Below are 20,953 nucleotides of genomic sequence, written 5' to 3' on the forward strand. Positions count from 1 at the left end.
TTGAGACTCCTTTGGCATTAAGGGTCTAGTTTCTCTCAAGAGAGCATCAGTCCTGTTCATTCCTGGTTGTGCGGCTCTGCTGCCGGAGTGTAGCACAGAATGGAGCTTCCCCAGCTGGAACACATGAGGCTCCGCAAGTGTGACAGCGCAGGTGAGGTTCCTGCAGAGAGCGTGAGACACACAACCTGCGGTGAAGCTTCTACTAATACATGTGCATAGATGTATTCATTCTGACAGGGAGAGGAACAACAGGCTGTTGGTTGTCGTACGTGCTTTCAAGCAGCAGTGACGTTATTTCCACGTTGAGAGAAACTGCACAAGTTGTCAAAATAAGAAGAAATTGGAAGTTAAGAGAGAGCGGCTTTCTTTGCTTGTTATTTCATGGACTTGATTGTTTCTTCTCTGTCTCCTGCTCAGTAATAATGTGAAATGCAACTCGTCTAAAACAAACACACGTGCACACGTTCACAAACTGATCACCAGAGGAAGACGTCCCCTCTGAGAGTCTGCGCGCTGTGGAATGAGTTCATCAAATGTGTGCCTCTTTACTTATATCCTTGTGAGGACCATATTAGGCATATAGACCCTACAGAGGGAGGACATTTTTGGAAAGTGAGGACATTTTGACCAGTCCTGACTTTTTCAATGGGCTGTTTGAGGGTTAGGACTTGGTTTAGGTTTAGGTTAGGGTTAGGGTTAAGCATCTAGTTTGGATGGTTAAGGTGAGGGTAAGGGTCTAGGGAACGTATTACCTCGATGAGTGTCCTCACTAAGATAGAAGTACAAACATGTGTTTGTGTGAGAACCGACTCCAGGCCGTTGTTTGGGAGGACGTGCTGAACTCCTGCCAAAGCAAACGTCCGTCAGAATAGCACGTTTAGTACCTTCACTAAAGAGCTGAGCTTCTTCAAAAACAGGGGGGAAAAGGGCCATTACAGGTTATCAGCCAAAGAGAAACTGCTTCCTAGACATTGAACATTGGCCGAAGCTGCACGATGATGTTGCTTGATTGAAATGTCTGGCATCTGATTCCTGGTTACAGAGTTTACAGATACGGCGACCGTTTCCAACTTTTCATTTCTTGGAAAAAATAAAGTTACAGCTGATTTTTATTATCGTTTGTTGACAGGTGATATTTAAGGAGCTTTTTGGTCTGGAAGTAACTTTCAGTTCCAAGCGATGACATTTTATTCACAGAATACATCTGCTCAAATGTTTTACTGTTTTAAATGAGCTTTTCTTCCTGTTTCGGAGAATGAGAAGAATGAATGAATGAATGAATCTCGGCCTGATTGCCTAAACTAAGGCATTGTTGCCTTGATGTCATCAGAAGATCCCGACCTTTGGCTTAGAAACAGCCTGAACCAGGGGAGGAAGGAGCCAAATGTATAAAGGGAAATAACAGCTTCGGATCTGGGTGCATATTACAAACCAACCTTTGTCGTGTGCGCCAGGCTCGGTGCGTTAAAGTGTGACAATACTGTCAGAGGTTTGTGTCTCGTTCCTCGTTGTCAGAGTGGGATTTGTAGAATTGCCACGACAAGAGTAACTGTCATTTTTTGTGTAGTTACAAGTTCGTTATTTAGTTTGTTGGTTAAGCTTCATTTCAGACTCATGACTCATAACATAAGTTTAGGTTCAGGATCCAAAGACACTTGGAGAATGGGGGAGACAGGGATCGAACTGCCGGCCTATAGTTGACAACCCACTGATCCACCGCACAATAGAACAATGAGAATAAGAATAAGAATAATAAACTTTGTTTGTGCAGCACTTTTCATACAGGAATTGCTTCACAAAGGGGCCTCACAGCAAAGATGGAAAAATACAATCATCACACTTCACAAGCCGACAGGGCTTAAAACCCCAGACAGACTTTTGTTCCGGTGTTTCCACGGACAATATGAGCTCTGTTGTCAGGATCACGTTGTTTTTTAAAACCAGTATCAGTGTTTTGATTCAAATGTCAGGTTTTAACTGCCCTCTGGTGGTGAGAACGAATCTTCCTCAGCCTGATAAACAAACTGTGCTCATCTGAATTCACGGCAGCTTCCCTCAGCTCTTCACTGGTCTCACAGGACTCTGCACATCTGACTCCAAACCAGTCACACAGCGGATGCACAGCTCGCTGGATTGGGAGGATTCCCTGCTGGGTGACATCACCCCAGAGATTTTGGCAGCTGCTCTCCTTTGAGAGGCAGACATGCAGCGAGGCCTCAGGTCCTCCTCCTCCTCCTCCTCCTCCCCCTCTTCCTCCTCCTGCTGCCTACCAAGTACCTCTCCTTTGCTGCAGTCAGCTGACCTGCAGCATGTAGCGTGCAGTGAAGCACACACATCGCAGGGCTTTTGTCGCTCCACTCCTCCGCCGGGCGCTCTGCAGGCCTCATGGCTCTCACCATTAATGCGTCCGCCGAGCAGCAAAAGCTCACCCAGACTCCTCTGCTCAAGATCTGGGTGCCTTGGATGGGCTGCAGCTTGAACCGCAGGAGGGGATGTAAGTGCAGTGACACGCAGATTAAAAGCATCTACTCTGTTTTCCCTGAACTCTGGTTTCCGCAGATTGAAGGTGGTGTTACAGGTCAGAGGTGTGTGTTCTGCACTGGGCCCGGACCCCTCTCCTCCTGCTGCTGCAGGGCCGAGCTCAGTCCGGTCAGGGGATGAGCAGTCTGAGACACAGAGGGGTCAGCGGCAGCCAGACAGGACCAGACCAGGTCCGAGCTGGCTCTCTGCTCTGTGTCTGCCGTGGGCCTTTCAGCACTTTGCTGACGCGGCATATTCCATTCATATTGGAACAGCCTGGAGTCCGACCCTCTCCCCGTCCATGTATAGACACGCACGGGTCATCCGGGTACTTCTGTTATCTGGCAAGTGATCCTGCCGTCTGCTCTATAAATGACAGACAAGCAGGAAACAACAGAGTCGTGACTGGGTAAGAAACACAGGTTTGAGATTCGTGTGTAAGTACATGAGCGGAGAATTTAGATTTATCTCAGAAGAGGCTCCACATCTCTCTCATTTCATTTTTCACTTTAGATAATTGTGATGTTGTAGTCGGGGCCTTGTTGTGTGTAGCTGAGCTGAACTGCACCAACCTGCAGGGAAGATTCAGACAATTTTAACACACTTGGAGATTAGGAGTGTTTTGTTCTGTCGACCATATGGCGCCGCACGCCGACTACTACCTGAGGAGGTGGAGCATCTAGTCGGTAAAACTTTTCTTCTCACTCCCTCAAAGGTCTATTGACTGTTTGCAAATGATTATTTAATCGTTGTGACGTCTTTGTGTGTCTTCTTTCTGTGTTTCTCTTGTTGCTCGGACAGTTTTCTGTGTCGTGACACGCTGCCAAAGGCTGGCAGACAGATAAGCCTCAGTACAGAGGCTCCCTGGTTTGCAGACATTAGAGCTGCACCACGGAGCTCTTCCATTCTCCCTTAATGAAGATTACCTTGGCAGCAACACACACACAACACAACACAACACAGCACAGCACAGAGCCTCAGAGAGTTGTTTACCTCGTTTGCATTTGATCTTTGGAACACAGCTGATGCTCTTCTGTCACTTCAATGTGCAGCAACAGTAAAACTTCAACATCTTTCTTACTCAATGTCAATTTGATAGTGACGGATACAAAAACATTGAGATTTGCAATAACAATAATTAAGTTATTTGGGCCTTTAAAGCAACACCATGCACTATTCACGCTCTGCTATTCTCTGGCACCCCCTACAGGTAGGATGCGTACCTCACTGTCGTAAATACGAGTTGTGGAGAAGGACGAAGTGCTTGTCTCTAATTCGCTATCTGCTAGCTGCGGCCGTGGTTGTTGGTGTGTGATGTCTGCCGTAAAGCAGGTCGTAGCGTTCCAGCACGGTCCATCAGAGTTGCATGGTGCAGGTCCAGGCCTCTAGGGGGCGCTGTGGTAATGACAGACACGCCATTCTCCCTATTATAAGTTTGTGTGACAACAAAATGATTTTTAAAGATGTTATTTTAAGGTAAAAAAACGACGCAGTGTTGCTTTAAGACAACAAACGTAGTACACATGACCATGCGCTTTCGTGTCATGTTTCTGTGTCTGTGTGTTTTCTCCTCAGCCTCGGTGCCTCAGTTCTGTAACTCTCCCACGGTGATCGTGATGGTGGGTCTTCCTGCCAGAGGGAAGACGTACATATCCAAGAAGCTCACCCGCTACCTCAACTGGATCGGAGTTCCTACAAAAAGTCAGCGTTAAAAAAAAACATCCTGACGTAATGGACAAATAAGAGAACATCAGACACAGAGCAGATTTAACCTTCTTCTTCTCTCCCGTCAGTGTTTAACGTCGGCCAGTACCGAAGAGAGGCCGTCAAGATCTACAAGAACTTTGAGTTCTTTAAACCAGATAACGAGGAGGCCATGAGGATCCGCAAGTACGGACGACACAGATGCTCTGATGAGTCACTGAGTGTTCAAGGTGTCATCTGCTTTGTCCTCCTCAGTATTTCCTCACATTGTGTCCTCACGAGTGTCACCTCTCCGTCAGGGCCTGTGCAGCATCCGCCCTCAAAGACGTCACCGTCTACTTCAGCAAGGAACAGGGACAAGTGGCCGTAAGTCAGAGGACAACTGAGACTGTCCCTCCAATTACAATTCAACAATTTGTTATCGGGAGGGTTATCTCAGTTTGGGCTTAAAGACTTCTACAAGAAATCCTGTGTTGTGAATTAGCAATGGAGAATTTTAAATACGTGGGAGGGAATTTAGCATTATGGGAATTTCAGTGTTTTTGCAACTTGACCCAATACGGTGACTTAAAGTCTGAATATTCCTTCCTCTAAACTGTGTCTCCTGCAAATCCCCCAACTTTACTAAATCATTATGGTTGAGATTAAAGCTTGATTTCAGACAGGAGCATGTTATTCTGGCTGAGGTTCTGAAGCATACGCTGCATTTCACCATGTTTCTGCAGAATCGTGTTATTGTAATAGACGTAAACACAGATTTACAAGTATTCATTGATAAGAGAGAATAAAACAATAATGCCGTCACTTGTTATTTGTGAATTTGTGTAAAATCAGTTTTATTGTCAGGAGTCAAAATTGAAAGTGAGGGCAGAAATCATGATTTATGTCCGAGAAGAGCTTTGTAAAATGTTTTAAATAAATTAAATTAAACAACAAAGTTTATTGTAAATTGCATGACATTGTATTAAAATGTGTAAAGACATAACTTACTGCCTAATTCTGATGCTGAACATTTTGAATGTGCTTTATATCCAAATATTACCTGGATGTGTTATTGACAGCACCTTTGTCCTGCAGGTGTTTGATGCCACCAACACCACCAGGGAGAGGAGGGCCAGCATTCTGAGTTTTGCGAAGGAGAAAGGCTACAAGGCAAGTGCAGGTGTGGAAGTGGCACAGGAAATATATACTTGTTTGTTTAGCATATGTTGAAACGGCTCACCTGCCTCCCAGCAGCTCTACATCTCACTGTTTGAATGAATTCTTGTGCAGATTTTCTTTGTGGAATCAATCTGTGATGACCCAGAGATCATTGCAGAGAATATCAAGGTAACGTGCACCTTCACATCTTCTGATATGACGTTTTTCCCCATTATCATACAAGAAGTGGGACGTAGTGATTTCCGTTAAACTCTAAAACTTTTACTTTACAGCAAGTAAAGTTCGGGAGTCCAGATTACGTGGATCGTGACGTAGATGAAGCCAAGGAAGACTTCATCCAGCGCATCGAGTGTTACAGAGCCAGCTACATGTCGATAGACGACGAGAAAGACAGGTACTGACCATAATGTTTTTATTTCCTATCTGATGAATTAATTTCTAAAGTTAATTCCCTGACTTTGAACAGGAAGCTCTCCTACATCAAGATCTTCGACGTGGGCAGCAGATACCTGGTGAACCGGGTCCAGGACCACATTCAGAGCAGGATCGTCTACTACCTCATGAACATCCACGTCACGCCAAGGTCCATCTATCTGAGTCGCCACGGAGAGAGCGAACTCAACCTGCTGGGTCGCATCGGGGGAGACTCGGGCCTCTCGCCCAGAGGACACAAGGTAAAGAAACAAGATAAGAGCGGATGTTAAAAGTAAATACGACCTCTGTGACTTCATGTTCATCTCCTCTTCATCTCCTCCAGTACGCCAACTCCTTGGCAACCTTCATCAAGAGTCAGAACATCAAGGACCTGAAGGTGTGGACGAGCCACATGAAGAGGACCATCCAGACGGGAGAGGCTCTGGGGGTCCAGTACGAACAGTGGAAGGCTCTCAATGAGATCGACGCCGTGAGTTTTTTGAACTTACATTATCCAGAATGTTTCCAATGAACCAGAGAAATCCTCAATTTTATTCAAGGTAGCTAACTTCAAACATTTGCACCTGAGCCGTGTCAGGTAGATATCTCAAACCCGAACCAAAATAAAACTGGATCCAACTACACACATTGATAGATTGATAGATAGATAGATAGATAGATAGATAGATAGATAGATAGATAGATATGAATATGATCCCTAGTGGCCGAAGTTACACACTGTACATTTAAGACTACTTTTATAATTCTACGTGATGTTTTCATTGTGACTTTTCCTCATCAAGGGCGTGTGTGAGGAGCTCACCTACGAGGAGATTCAGGAGAATTTCCCAGAGGAGTTTGCCCTGAGAGACCAGGACAAGTATCGTTACCGTTACCCTAAGGGCGAAGTGAGTGGCAGAGTCTGGTTGATGAAGTCTTAACGACCTGAGGTAATGGACTGTTTAATCATTTTGTCTCTGTTCCAGTCCTATGAGGACATCGTCCATCGTCTGGAGCCGGTCATCATGGAGCTGGAGCGGCAGGAGAACGTCCTGGTCATCTGTCACCAGGCTATAATGCGCTGCCTGTTGGCCTACCTCTTAGACAAACCTGCAGGTACAGAGAACCAGACTTCTACGTTTCACACCGTGTGACGTTTTAATTTTAACCCCACAACCGTTTTCCTTCCCTCCCTGTGAAGTTGGGCTGCCTTATCTGAGATGCCCCCTTCACACGGTGCTCAAACTCACACCCATAGCCTACGGTAGGTTGCGGCCCGTTGAGTGTGTGGCTGCTCCGTTCACTGTTAAACTTTCCCTGACCGTCTGGCTCCTCTCTTCAATCGCAGGGTGTAAGGTCGAGTCTTTCTTCCTCAACATCGAAGCAGTCAACACACACAGAGAGAGGCCAGAGGTAAGTTTCCTCAAGTCATTTCAGATCCTTAGATTCTCAAACCAGCTGGTCTGTGGTGTTTACATATTCCTCCCGACAAACAGACAAATAAACAAAAAACAAAAAGTCATATTCCTCACCGTTGATTTGTGTTTTGTTAGATTTTTTACGTTGACATGTCACAGATGCAACTGAAGATATTGTTCAACCTGATGAAGGAAAATGCTCACGTCCTGTAATCACCCCATGTGGCCCCAGGGGTCGCTGTTCAGCAACAGCTCCACAGTCTGGCATTGAGTGAACCGTCAGTGGTTTTGTCTGTGTCTCTGCAGAACGTGGACACCAACAGAGACCCAGAGGAAGCTCTGCAGACGGTTCCTGATCACATATAGAAGCGTGTGAAACCGGATGTTGCTGCAACTGATGAGCTTCACACAAACACAATAGAGACGCACTCCAGTTAAAGGCTGATGGTGTGACAATGGAAAGTGTGGTGGTGGGGGGGGCCTTCAAAGCACAAGAAGAAGAAAAGATGGTAGAAACGAGACTGAGGCTACGTCCATACGACTACATCGATGGACTCCCCTGAAGATCATCACCTGCAGCTGTAGATTCTGTTTTTGCCTGTGAATCGTTCCTGTGTCTTTTTCTAACTCAAGTTTCTCAACATTTTTTAAAGTGTCACGATGTTTACAAAAAGGCTGAGAGGAGGCGGAGCTTAGAGACCTTCGATAACCTGGGACTTAGCACATGTGTAACTGTTGTGTACAGATGTGGAAACACCACACGTTGCTGATTATCAGGGTCGGTATCAGCACCATGGACAGCACCAACACAGATCTCATTGTTTTTGTGTAGTAAAGTGGACGAGACGCCAAAATCTACTGAGTGTGAATAAAAGAATGTAAATAAATAAACTACACAATGCACTGTTCGCTTTGTTTTTGTGACCACGCAAGTGCATTCAAATAATCACCACACTCCATGCAGAAGAGTTTAGAAAGTTTATTTTGCATTTCTCTCTTTCCTCGTCCCGACACCGGGAAGTAAAAATAAAAGTCTTGAGACGTACATTGTCCTTTGTTTTCAAATTCCAGTGAAAAACACACGAGAAACTAACTGACATCAAATAGAAATGCAGAAAATATCACATTTTCTGTACAGAGTCCGTTAATATAATAAAAAAGACAAAACCATTAAAACAAGTTTGCACCAGTTGGGCCTCAACAGTAGAATTTCTACTTAATGAGTCAACACATCAATTGTCCACACTTTCTGACTCTTTCCCACAATGCAACAGTCCATCAGTCCCATCCCCCAACTTGTTCATATAGAGACGTCCCAAATGGTCGACTCGAACCATGTTCAACCCATAAATTAAGATTTATTGAAATAAATATGGTAGTAAATATGATTTAAAAACCAGCATTAATATTTTTCATCAAAGAAAAGTCATATCATTTAGTTTACAGCTTAAAACACATTTAGGTGCAGTATCACTTCAAGTGTATTTCAAAGCAAGACCTCAGGAGAGAAGCAAATGTGGTTCTTTTAGTACAATTCTGTCCATTTATTTGTCCATTTACTTGAGTAGAATGTTTGGCTTCTTCCTCCACCACTGCTGCAGAGTGAAGAGGAGGAGGTGTGTTGGTAGTTTCCTCCTCACACGGTCGAGCGGGGGTTAATAATCCTTCATTTCTCATGAACCCTCAGTGGCAACAGCCTGTGAAGTTTCCAGCGTCGGTATGTGTGCGTGAAGTCGAGCCGCAGGGAGCAGCTTTCTCCAGAGGGACTCGCGCTTCTCTCTGACTGAACTTCTTTCTTCTTACTTTTTTATAATTTCTTGTGGTTGTTGGTGTCATATCTCAACATCTGCTTTTATTTTGTTGTTATTGTCACTGCAGTGGGACAGTTTAACCTGCGCTGAGGTGAGGGAGGGGGAGAGAGACTGCCCCTCAGTGTGTAAAATGTGAGGTGTGAGCACAGCGTCCTGCTGAATGAGCTGCTTCACTCCACTGGGACATTCTCCTGCGTCCTGGAGCCTGAAACCTGAATCGTCATGGACGCGGTCCACGTAACCATCCGGTGCTTTTTGGTTCTCTTCACTTTTTACGTGCAAGGAGGATTGTCGGGGGATTACGAAGCTCACCTCGGAGCGAATATTCGTTTACAGGTGAGGATTTGTTTCATTTTCATTTTGTCGGTGAAGGATAACTTTCACAAACGCAGCATTTATGTAATCTAGATGTGAAATATACATGTTTCAGCTGGAATTAGCTGGTATAACTGTAAATCTGTTGTTAGAGATCATGTCCAAGAAGTGCACGTGTCCTAAACTGAGCTTTTAGAGCTGGAACACAACCAGTGCAATGACTCACACTCGCACAACTTTTACACATACTATTTTTCGGGAGTGAATTATATGATGTGTAGGTCCCCCTATAAAGGGTTTCCACTCTTAAACCTTATTTGTTTATGTTAAATTCCCAGCAATGAGCAGGATATGTGGTAATGTTTTGACACAGCAGTGACTTGTGTGCAAAATTACCATTTGGAGACCAAGCCGTGCACCTTCTCTGGCCCTGTGTACAGTGAGAGCATTTATTTCCAGTTCCACTTCCCCTCCATTCATGAATGGCTTTGATTCAGACGCTGTGACACAGAATCTGGACCCAACCCTCACACACTCAGATTCTGGAGATTACTTTAACAAACAGGAGGCATTTCCACCATATTCCTGCACCAGAGCGTTTTTAAGCACCACATGATTGCAGAGTGTTTTCAGCCTCTTTTAAACCACTTATCAAACATTTTCTAAAACCAACCATCACTGACTTGTTGCCTTGTTTCTTTTCCAGAGAGTGAAACGTCAAAGCAAACCAACAAAACCAGTGGTAAGTCTGTGACGTTTCTATGAATTAGTGCTAAAACGTCAAATAATCTGATTATTGCAGCCCATAAAACTGCTATTGTATAATTATTCTGTGTTTACAGGGTATCAGAACTAAATGTTAAATAAAATAAGGGCGTAACATCTTTCTGTTCATGTACCAGTACCTATACCTCATAATTACAGGGCACAGTATTATTATTATTATTAATAAGATGAGATCAAATGGATGAGATATGAAACAACAACACTCCAATACGATGAGAAAAGATACGATGAGATGAGATAAGACACATTTTATTGATCTCATGACGCAGGAATTCACTTATTAAGCAGCAGATTGTCAAAAGGAGGTAAACAAGAGAACATGTACAAGTTTAAAAATAGGATAAAAACTGATTATATAAATAGAAATGAAAGAAAACAAAGTTATTGTTGCAGTGGAACAAAACATTAGGCCTTTACCACTGTGACTATACATATTTTAATAGATTTATAGGTTATTTTGATGCTTATAATATTTATTAGATTAAATACTGAACTTTAAAATAAGTTGTTCTATTGTTATACACTGTAATAATATTGTTTATGTGTTTTAAAAAGTACTCACGTTACTACTAAAAGTAGATCTCAACCCCCGATGGCTCATGGAACTCCCCGGTATATTGTCTTTGGACGTCCGTCAGCTCAAGTCAGATTTAAATACTGTTTACAGCAGATTTAAAAAACCAGCAGGAGTTGAGCCAGAGCACTTTCACAATCGCCCCAAAGAAGAAATAGTCTGCAAAATATTTACACGATAACTTGTCGGCTATAAACTAAAAGATTCCTGCTTCTATCGAGTTTGTGAATTCATTTACACGTGCAGGTAGAAAAAAGGATCGAGCATCTCAGTGAAGTAACAGACTTTGGTCCTGGTGTTGACCTTTGACATCGTGAACAACAAAACCAGCGTCTCAGACGGGGCGTCGGCCTCCAGCTCCTCTCAGGCTCCCGTCAGCCGCTGCATGTGGTTTCCCCGCAGTTCACTTCAACGTCTGCTGTGAAGCGGCTTCCTGAGAACGTACAGTAATTCAGTCTTTATGATAGAAACCACCAGCGAGCTGATGTGGCTCTCTGACTCCTGTCCGTCCGGCCGTCGGTGGCCTGGTTGGTCTCAGCAGGCGCCAGCGTGACCCGTGTAAACACCTGGCAGGGAACTGCTTTGTACCGAGTGTTGCAACACAGGCTGTGATACGGGGGGGGGGGGGAGCAAAGAGTTAGTGTGAGGTTTATGATCTGAGACAGTGGGTTTCAGTCAGCGTCCGTGTTTATCTGTCAGACTCTGAAGACAGTCTCTCTCTCCGCTGTCGTCTTCCATGGACGTGCGCATCATTGACTGAGCTGAGAAAAACTGTTTTAATATTGTTGTGGCTGCAGAAATATGAGCTCAATAGTTCCTTAAGTTTGACCAAATAATGCCGACCAGTCATAAACGATGCCCGATGCCCCATGTAACTGATTTCTCCCTGAACCGACATGCTGTTGTGTTGTAGCTGGAGGTGACGGACTTCCACGTCCGGTGTTCAGTGGCGTCCCGATACGCCGTGACCACGATCCAGAGCTCAGTGTGGAACCAGCTCCCCGTCGTCAAGGAGGCTGCGTTCGAGGTGGACCTGCCCTCCTCTGCGTTCATCTCCAACTTCAGCATGTGAGTCAGTCCTCTTCACTGTTACCTGCAGGGTTTCTTCATCACTGCTTTCTCCACTTCCACTGCTTTCTCTCAGTGACTGTTTCCTGGATATGAAATAAAGCTTCTTGCAGCTTAATATTGACAAGACAGAGGTTACGACTCTCGGCCCTGACACGTGCACTGTACCTACACCTTCATGCACCTGGGTTCTCTGTCCCTGAACGTTAGGTACAAATGTAAAAATCTCAGCGTCACCTTTGACTCAGAATTCAATAATCACGTCAGTTGTCCGGTTGTGATTTCTGCAGCTCGGAGAAGAAATCTAGAGATTATCCTTCATGCTTTCGTTTCCTCTCATTTGGATTATTGCAATTCTCTCTCTTCACCTGCCTGAGCTTTTTCATAAACGCAGCAGCCAGACTCTTCATCAAATCTACTAAACGAGAGCATATTACTCTGATTTCTTTATTGGCTTCCAGTTGTTTTCAGAATTGATTGATACGATTTTATTGCTGCATTTAAAAAGTCAGTTCTGGACTTCCAGCTAAGTTCGTAATGTGCTTTCTCCTTCTTCTGATCTAACTGACTATTTTAATCATTTTATAATGTTTTATTCTATCTTGTTTATCTTTGCTTAACTTGCTTTTGAATTGTTATTGTTGCTTTTTAACTGTTTCCTCTTGTTTGCGTTATATTTGTCTTTTTTAACCAGTATAGCACCTTGTAACGGTGTTTTAAAGGGGCTGTATACATAAAGTTTATCCTTATTATTTATTTTATTAGTGTGTTTGTGCATCTTTCTTCTGCACAACACTGTAAAACGATAACCAATGGCGAATTTATTGAAATGACACCTGGAGAATCCACACCCACTGCGTGTTGACGTTGGCAGAGAAATGTCATAGAGATAATATTTCTCTGTGATAAGCTGCAGAAGCTGGAATAAGTAAAGCTTGTTTCCTTATTGACGGTCAGAATCCAGAAATAAAACTTCAGAGGAATTATGTAAGGACCTGGAGCAGATGCATAAAAGAGATTCAGGAGCCGCCTGCCTTTTAAAAATGCTAAATATAAACAACACAAATAAGTCAACATTGCGGGGCCGAGCAGAAGCTGGAGCGGAAGCAGGGGAGGGAGGCGCTGAGGAGGAGGATGAATACCAGGCTTTGTCAACGCAAGTCAGATATTTAATAGAGAAAATGACAGGAGTTTGCCTAGTCCCCCTTTTCTCCCCCACATGGTTTACAGAGGCACCACGCCAGTTCAGATACGCTGCACACGCACACCCGCACACGCACACATGCACACACACATGCACACACACACGCCTGCATCTCCTGTAGAGTGCATGCATGTAGATCTTCCATGTGAGCCTGGAACTTGTGCAGCTTTTTACGGCCTTAATCTGTCACTTCTCTCTTTCTCTTACTTATTTTCAGCCGCCTGCACATCACCAAATATCCAGAGGTGGGTGGGGGGGGAAAGTTCTTTGGCATATCTGTGTGTGAAACTAAGACGTCTGTGTTCTGTGTGTCTTCACCCCCTCAACCAGCCACACATATAAATACAAGCGCCTCCATTTTCCACTGCAGCCCCTCTCATGCCTTTCTGCTGCGTCTCCACAGGAGCCGGCTTCAGGTCTGTGGGTTTATTTTACTTAGCCCCCGGTGTTTTTTTCTCTGTGGATATATTTGTTCAAAGGACCTGACCTTAATTTAGCACCTTGTCACATGACGTGAGCGGTCACCGGGGGTTAGGACGTGCACTGTTTGAGTTGGATCCCACTGGGAGCGTTGGTTTTGGTTGGGATTTTACTGGGTGTAGCAGGCGAGATCTCTCTCTCTCTCTTCATTACTGCTGTTTTCAGAGGGAAATTACTCTTTTCCACTCGACCTCCTCATGACCCCCGTGGCCGCCTTTAAACATGACGTGTTTGTGAAGCAGCTTTGTGACGGACGTGGAAACACAAGGAGAAAAAATAAAGTCCTCATGCTCAACAACTCCACGCAGGCCAGGCGTGTTTCTGACTGAAATAGAATCCGTCCCCTGTGAGTCACACAGAGAACTGTTTCTTCTTCCTCTTTCCTTTCTCCCATCAGCACCTCCAACGGGAAGGTGTATGTGGCCCAGGTGACGGAAAGAGCTGCCGCCAGGAAAATATACGACGCTGCTAAGAAGCAAGGAAAGACCGCAGGACTTGTTGCTACCAAGTCAGTCCAGTTTGTTTTAACCTGCAGAGTAAAAATACAACTGTGAATCACTCTTCTTCATGTTTTGAATTTGAAAACGGATATTGTTTTTCCAGAGAGAGGGAGATTGAGAAGTTCCGTGTGGCAGTGAGCGTCCCGTCAGGAGCTCACATGTCCTTCTCTCTGTCCTACGAGGAGCTGCTGCCTCGACGGCTCGGACGCTACGAGCTCAGTTTGGGTCTGAGGCCCGGACAGCCCGTGCAGAACCTGACGTTAGACGTGGGTATAACGGAGCGGACGGGCATCAGCTTCATCAAAGTCCTTCCCCTCAAGACGAGCCGGCTGCTGTCCAACACGGCGAAAGGTAGAATCTGACTCAGTCACTGCAAACGATGACACGGAGGAGAGGACTTATTAAGATGAGCAGGTTTCTGTGTGGAGTTTGCATTTTCTCCCCAAATGCATCGTAAGACAAACCAAAACGAAATGAAGAGAGTTATATAGAGAATAAAAAACAAAATGAGAAATAGAGAATAGAGAATAGAGTAAAGATCCGAGAACCGATCCAGTATCAGAGTCAGTGACCTACAGACCTCAAGCTAAACTAACCTGACCAGCATCAGACTCTAACTTCTCTTGGAAAGACAGTAAAAGGTCTTAGATCTTTACTAACACACAGAGTTGACTCATGAATGAACCATCCGGTCCCTCAGGTGAAGCAGGCGACGCTCCGGCCTCCACTCAGGTCGAGCAGAGCTCCGGCTGCGCTCGAGTTCGCTACAGCCCGACGCTGCAGCAGCAGAACAGCATCTCCCCCAGGGGTCTCGATGCCGACTTCATCGTTCAGTACGACGTGGACCTCAGAGACGTCTTAGGTGATGTCCAGGTCAGAAGTTATTTAAATAGGCACGTTCACAGTCACAGTGTGTGTTTGTGGTGCTGCCAAATAATACGCTTTACCATTTTCTCTCAGGTGTATGACGGCTACTTTGTGCATTACTTTGCACCCAGGGGGCTTCCTGTGGTTCCTAAGGATGTTATATTTGTCATAGATGTCAGCGGCTCAATGATAGGCACCAAGATAAAACAGGTAACGTGGACAAACACCCTCTACAGCCGTAGATCTGCACTAAGAAAACAAGAGATGAGGAAACATTAGCACAATATTCTGTCATCAATAGTGATGCTCTCTGTCAGTAGACCAAACAGGCCATGAGCACCATCCTGGCGGACCTGAGAGAGGGAGACCACTTCAACATCATCACCTTCTCAGACAAGGTCCACACGTGGAGGAAAGGACGAACGGTGCGGGCGACTCGGCAGAATGTGCGAGACGCCAGAGAGTTTGTGAAGAGGATCATTGCTGAAGGATGTGAGTCAGGATGTGATGTCTCTGATGTTGTTTTCTTCTTTCTTGTTCTGTGGTTGGTCTCCACCTTTAAAACTGGTTTCCCGTCGTTTCCATCCCTTCTTCAGGGACCAACATCAACGCAGCTCTGCTCTCAGCGGCCCAGCTCGTCAATCCTCCTTCCTTCGGCTCGTCCAACCACCACTCGTCTCGCCGCGTCCCTCTGGTCATTTTCCTCACAGACGGGGAAGCCACCATCGGAGTAACAGCTGGTGACACCATCCTCAATAACGCCAAGAAGGCCCTGGGCTCAGCCTCTCTGTTCGGTCTGGCCTTTGGCGACGACGCAGACCTCCTCCTCCTGAAACGCTTGTCGCTGGACAACCGAGGCGTCGCCAGGATGGTGTACGAGGAGGCAGACGCGGCTCTGCAGCTGAAGGGCTTCTACGATGAGGTCGCCAGCCCTTTGCTCTCGGACATCCAGCTGTCCTACCTGGACGATCAGGCGTTTGACATCACGCGCTCCATGTTCCCCAACTACTTCCAGGGCTCTGAGTTGGTCGTGGCCGGGAGAGTTAAACCGGGGGTGAAAGATTTCCAGGTGTCGATGTCGGCCACTGATTCAAAGCAACGTGTCAACATGGAGAACGATGTGATGGTCTCTCAGGCGAAGGGGAACGAGAGCGCAGGTTCACTGGACTGTCCGGGCGCTTTGGAAGGCGTCTCCAGCTTTGTGCAGCGCCTCTGGGCGTATTACACCATCAAAGAGCTGCTACTGGCCAAACTCAACACCAGTGACCCCGCGGCGCAGAGGCTCCTGGCCGACAAGGCCACAAATCTCTCCCTCAAATACAACTTTGTAACGCCGGTCACCTCTTTAGTTGTAGTTAAGCCCGACGCAGACGAAGCAGCTCCAACTCCAACCACTGCGAAACCCACCACAGCAGCCACTATAACCACAACTGGGACGACGACTGCTACGACCAAACTACCAGCTGACGGCGGCGCGAAGAAGCAGAGCGCAGCGTCGAACTCCAGGCCGAGCAAAACCAGACCAGACTCTCCTCAGCCGCCTCTGCATAGGAAAAGCTCATCCCCAACTTCTACAGCGAGAACCTCGTCCAGGAAAACAACCACGACCACAGTTCCCAGTTCTGTTAAAACTGCCCCAGCACCATTATCTGGTAGAAAGAACGATTCTAGAAGTGGCTCTCCTCCTCCTGCTGGGAAGATTTCCACGCCTCTGCTTCGTGCTCTGAAAACTGCGGCACCGCCTGCACCGGGAAAACTCTCCAGCACCCCCCAGCCCAACGCCGTGAAAACCACCACTCCCTCCACGCCAGCTTTCACCACCGCGTCCCCGCTCAGCTCGGTCAGAAGCGACCCTGCGCCCCTGACAGGGAGACACCTCACCCCACAGCCCAACACGTCCAGGACGGCTCTACCCCCTGTCAGAGCGACAGCGCCCCCTACAGAGGTGGAGAACAGCAGCACGTCTGCTCCAGATGTTCCTCAGCCTGGAAACATCACCTCCCTGCCTGAGCCGTCGTCTCCGCTCACCTCACCGCCCCCCCCGGAACCGGCTGTGGAAGACAACGACACGAATGCAGTCGGTGAACCAGAGATCAGCTTCGCCACCCTGGTGTCGGCGACCTTCGCTCCCATGCCCGGTGTGACGGACGGGCCCCGGCTGTGGGAGGCAGCAGGGCTTCTGGGTAGGTTTTTATTTTTCGGTCTAATTTCTGTTTAATCTTCATGTCTCTGTTTGGAATGTTTGAAAAAGATATGCTGCAGATCCTCTAACTGAATGTGCTTTTAAATCTCTCCACAAGATGTCTCCACTTCCATCCAGATCCAGAGAAAAGGTAAAGTTTAACTTCATTTCTACACTTTAGTCATTCTGAGGTTTTAATTGCATTTTTCTGTTATAGATGAATTCAAGTGCAGAAGTTAGACAGAGCACCGATAATTTAATCTAAACTCATCTAACAATACTAAAAGTCCTGTAATTTAAAAAGGCATTTAAGTGAAAACAAGCATTTTTCGACTGTAGCTGGAGATTTAGATCCCAGAAGATTCCAATCCCTAAATAATTCATATTAAACACCTGTTTAAATATAACTAAAACTCTATCAAAGCTTTTTAATTCTCATACAGTGATTCAGCAAATTTAATCAAACTTTTGAACCTGAATCGTCAATAATCTGATGTTCTATCTCTTTCCCATTAAATAGATATTGACCTTGTGAAAGGTGAGTATCACTGTTAATGCTTCACGATCCTGCTGCTGCCTGTCAAACTAGTAGAGGTCAAATATCACCGCCAAGGCCCAACAGTCCCTAAAATTCATCCTCACTCAGAGATATCAGTTCTCAAAATGTGGCTGATTATTGTCATAAGTTTCAAAATGTGAGAGTGATGAAATAAAAGATCTGCCCCATCATGTAATGGGTTCTGTCCTGAAGCAAACTGCTTCCTCCCATTAAGTTTCATGATAATCTGTCCTGGTTTCTTTATGTAATCTTATAAACAGACAAACGAACAAACAGCGGTGAAAACAACCTTAAATTTAATTTCCTTCTGGAGAAGCAGATTGTTTCCTAAACTTTTCTTATTTCCTGAATTTAACTTCCCAGACTACGAAGCTACTTACGACTACGACTACGACCTCAACTATGACGCCTGTAAGTTTTACATGTTTATCAGATAATATTCTGTAGCCGCTTCATAAACATTACAACAAAAATTCTAACAAAATCCACATCAAATACATTTTCTGACGTACTTTCAGGGGACGATTCTGCCGACACGGGATCCTTCGGTAAGTGTTCACGTGTTTACAGCTGCTCGACGGGTTCGATGTAGAAACACACACGTTACTACATGACTACATGTCGAGTGCTGTGATGGGTTTCAGTGCTTGGGAGTGAGGAGGACTGTCCTTCAGTTGAATGTCTTATGCTTTTAGAACCTCCGTCCAGGCTGAGCACCGTGAGGGTCTTCTCCTCGTCAGGTCAGCAGCTTCAACTTCTCCTGATAGAAATGATCTGAATGTTTTTATGCACTCGTGGATCGTGTTAACGCTCCATTCCGTCTGTCGCAGTCGATGGAGATCCACATTTTGTGCTCCAGCTGCCGAAGCTGCATCAGAACCTGTGTTTCACGGTGGACGGCCGAGCCGATGATGTTCTCAGGCTGTTGGAGGACCCAGACAGAGGTAAACATCTGGAATAATCTGCTGATTCCATGGAGTCGCTGGGGTTTGTCTCATTTCAACAATATTCACAGAGTCACCTCAGAGTTCGTTCTCTTGCCGAGCTGACTTACGGAGCTTTCATGAAAAGTTACACCGATTCAGTAAATCATTCAAACTTCTTCGTGAACAACACACGTGAACAGTAATAAAGCAAATTCTGCTCGTTTTATTGAAAAACCTTGACTATAAAACCTTCGTTGCAGATAAACCAGGTAGGATGAACACAAAGTTCTCTCTGCACCATAGACTGTTTATAGAAATCTCTGCACACAAACACTAAAAAGTGACAGTAGATTGTAGAAGTATCATCACAGGACAAGAGAACACAACATTACAAACAAGCAGGTTTAGAACGGTCACTGACCTAATATTCATTATTTATAACTTATCACTGTTATCAAGTGTGAACATCACTTCTCCTTCCTCCTCAGGGATCATAGTGGACGGTCACCTGGTCGGGGCTCCCTCCAAACACGGCTCCGAGGACCGGTCCCGGACCTACTTCGACCGCCTCACCATCTCCACGGCCGCAGGAGGAATCCTGATCACGGTGTCACTGGACGCTGTGGTGGTGGAAGGAGAAGGGCGGGACGTCCTGCCCATCAATCAGCAGGGCTCGGTGCTGAGGCAGGGGGTGGCGGTCGCCGTGGACAACCATCAGAGCTGCTGGATCGAGCTGGCCAGGGATGTTCGATTCCTGGTCCTGTTCCACCGCTATAAACACCCCAGTTACCTTCAGATGGCTCACCTGGGTTTTTACATCACCGACGGACGAGGGCTGTCCGCCTCAACCCAAGGCCTTCTGGGTAATCAAACACTGCATAGCTCCAAATCATAATAGACATTATAGATTATTAGAGAAACTTTTAGTAGAACTGCTAAACTGTCATTTCTTTATTTATCTCGTCGACATATTTCATTTCCGCAACAAGTTTGGTACAAAACCACAAAGCAATGGGGAACAAAAGAAAAAGAATAAAACAAATATATATGATTTATATGTAAACCGTATGGTGAAGGCTGAAGCAGCTTTTTTAACCTGACCTTTATACACCATAAGTTTTTAAACATAATTAAAATAATTACATCTCGGTTTTGTTTTTGTTTTTTAACCTTATTTTTTAAAACTTCATTATATTTATTCCAAAAAAGTTCCTCTTCAACTAGATACACATCTACCTTTTATGTTTATCCTTTGATAAATATAATTCTTACCCTCAGTTCAGCAAAATTCTATAAGATAAATTCTGAATAATAATAATTGGTTTAACAACTAGAAATACTAATTACAATTCAGTTGGTCCTATGTGTTAATATTAAATTTAATACAAATTTAATTTTATTATAAAATACAAACATTAATTAACAATTGATACTATATGATACTTGAAGCACAATTTGCTGATAATACTTTTACTTGTGTATGATGCAAGGTTTGTATATTTACATTGTTGTACTGGTACTTCAGTGAAGGATCTGAGTACTTCTACCACCAGTACAAGTAAAACAGGTTGGGTCTTAATATAAGTAACAGTAAAAAGTTCAGTATTTTGCCTGGAAGTCGTATAAAGTACCATGAAAGTGTCACATTCACATTTAAGTACAGTGTGAACATACACCTTGCTCCTCTATCTGCCCACAGGCCAGTTTCAACATGCTGACATGAGCGTCATGGGGGTGAAAGGTCGTGTGGACGTCGGCGCTGACCGAGCCAACAGGGAGGGAGTTTCCGCCCGAGGCGTCCTGAGGTGGGGATCGGAGCACGTGCCGGTCACCCTGCAAGACAAGACGCTGAAGGACTCGGTGCGGAGACGCCACCTGGGCAAGTGCTGGGTGGTGCCCAAGGCCGAGGTCCACAGACTCCTGGGCCATCCGTACGAGAGCTACGTGGTGGATCGCGTGTGATTCCGGCTGAGGCAGCTCCCACCGCGGCTCCTCTGCCACCTCGGCACGATCATTGGACAAAGGATGAAGAGGAGCACCACGAGGATAAAGTGACACGGGCTCTGAAGTATTCTGTGAGCAGCAGGTGTGGTTACGAAAGAGGAAGACGAGGGTCGACGAAGGGTAAAGAGTAAAGAGGACGTAGAGCTGGAGAAACGCGCTGAAGGACTGAATGATTCTTTTGCGCCTCCTGCCGAGTTTGAATTCCCGCCGTGTGTTCTGTGTGTGAGCGCGTGGCGACCACAACACGTCCGAACGCCTCGCACATCAACTCTGTTCATAACTCCTGAAGATATTTATCAGATTATTCTTATATTTCACCGGTGAAGGATTATCCAAGCTCGTCTTTTAAAAACTGTATCATTCAGAAAGTTGTATTTTTAGTACAAGTGTATATAAAATACTGTTGTTTGTATGTGTGTGTGTAGACAACAATGACGGTTACACAAAACAGAATCAGGGT

General features: G+C 45.4%; 2 protein-coding genes across 3 annotated transcripts; both read left to right on the forward strand.

Moving 5' to 3' along the window:
* Window positions 1–8,118, forward strand: LOC118110904 (6-phosphofructo-2-kinase/fructose-2,6-bisphosphatase). 2 transcript variants are annotated; one of them, XM_035159059.2, is made up of 14 exons: window positions 1–151; window positions 4,096–4,221; window positions 4,314–4,410; window positions 4,524–4,590; window positions 5,302–5,376; window positions 5,497–5,553; window positions 5,658–5,779; window positions 5,852–6,059; window positions 6,143–6,289; window positions 6,603–6,707; window positions 6,786–6,915; window positions 7,001–7,063; window positions 7,148–7,212; window positions 7,524–8,118. In XM_035159059.2, the coding sequence occupies exons 1-14, from the start codon at window positions 100–102 to the stop codon at window positions 7,581–7,583; spliced, it is 1,374 nt and encodes a 457-aa protein (XP_035014950.1). In that variant the 5' UTR covers window positions 1–99; the 3' UTR covers window positions 7,584–8,118. The 2 variants fall into 2 exon arrangements, with proteins under 2 accessions (XP_035014950.1, XP_035014949.1); XM_035159058.2 differs by lacking the exon at window positions 1–151 and adding an exon at window positions 2,336–2,494.
* A 675-nt stretch (window positions 8,119–8,793) lies between these two features.
* Window positions 8,794–20,810, forward strand: itih6 (inter-alpha-trypsin inhibitor heavy chain family member 6). Its single transcript, XM_047340466.1, has 17 exons — window positions 8,794–9,364; window positions 10,050–10,085; window positions 11,617–11,771; window positions 13,853–13,963; window positions 14,059–14,306; window positions 14,656–14,828; window positions 14,916–15,032; window positions 15,143–15,314; window positions 15,419–17,005; window positions 17,123–17,155; window positions 17,525–17,542; window positions 17,927–17,974; window positions 18,082–18,111; window positions 18,259–18,303; window positions 18,394–18,507; window positions 18,978–19,352; window positions 20,189–20,810. Exons 1-17 carry the CDS (start codon window positions 9,251–9,253, stop codon window positions 20,449–20,451), a joined length of 3,639 nt encoding a protein of 1,212 aa, XP_047196422.1. The 5' UTR covers window positions 8,794–9,250; the 3' UTR covers window positions 20,452–20,810.
* The last annotated feature ends 143 nt before the right edge of the window (window positions 20,811–20,953 follow it).

The sequence above is a fragment of the Hippoglossus stenolepis genome, chromosome 6 (assembly GCF_022539355.2).
Source record: "Hippoglossus stenolepis isolate QCI-W04-F060 chromosome 6, HSTE1.2, whole genome shotgun sequence".
Taxonomy (NCBI): Eukaryota; Metazoa; Chordata; class Actinopteri; order Pleuronectiformes; family Pleuronectidae; genus Hippoglossus; species Hippoglossus stenolepis.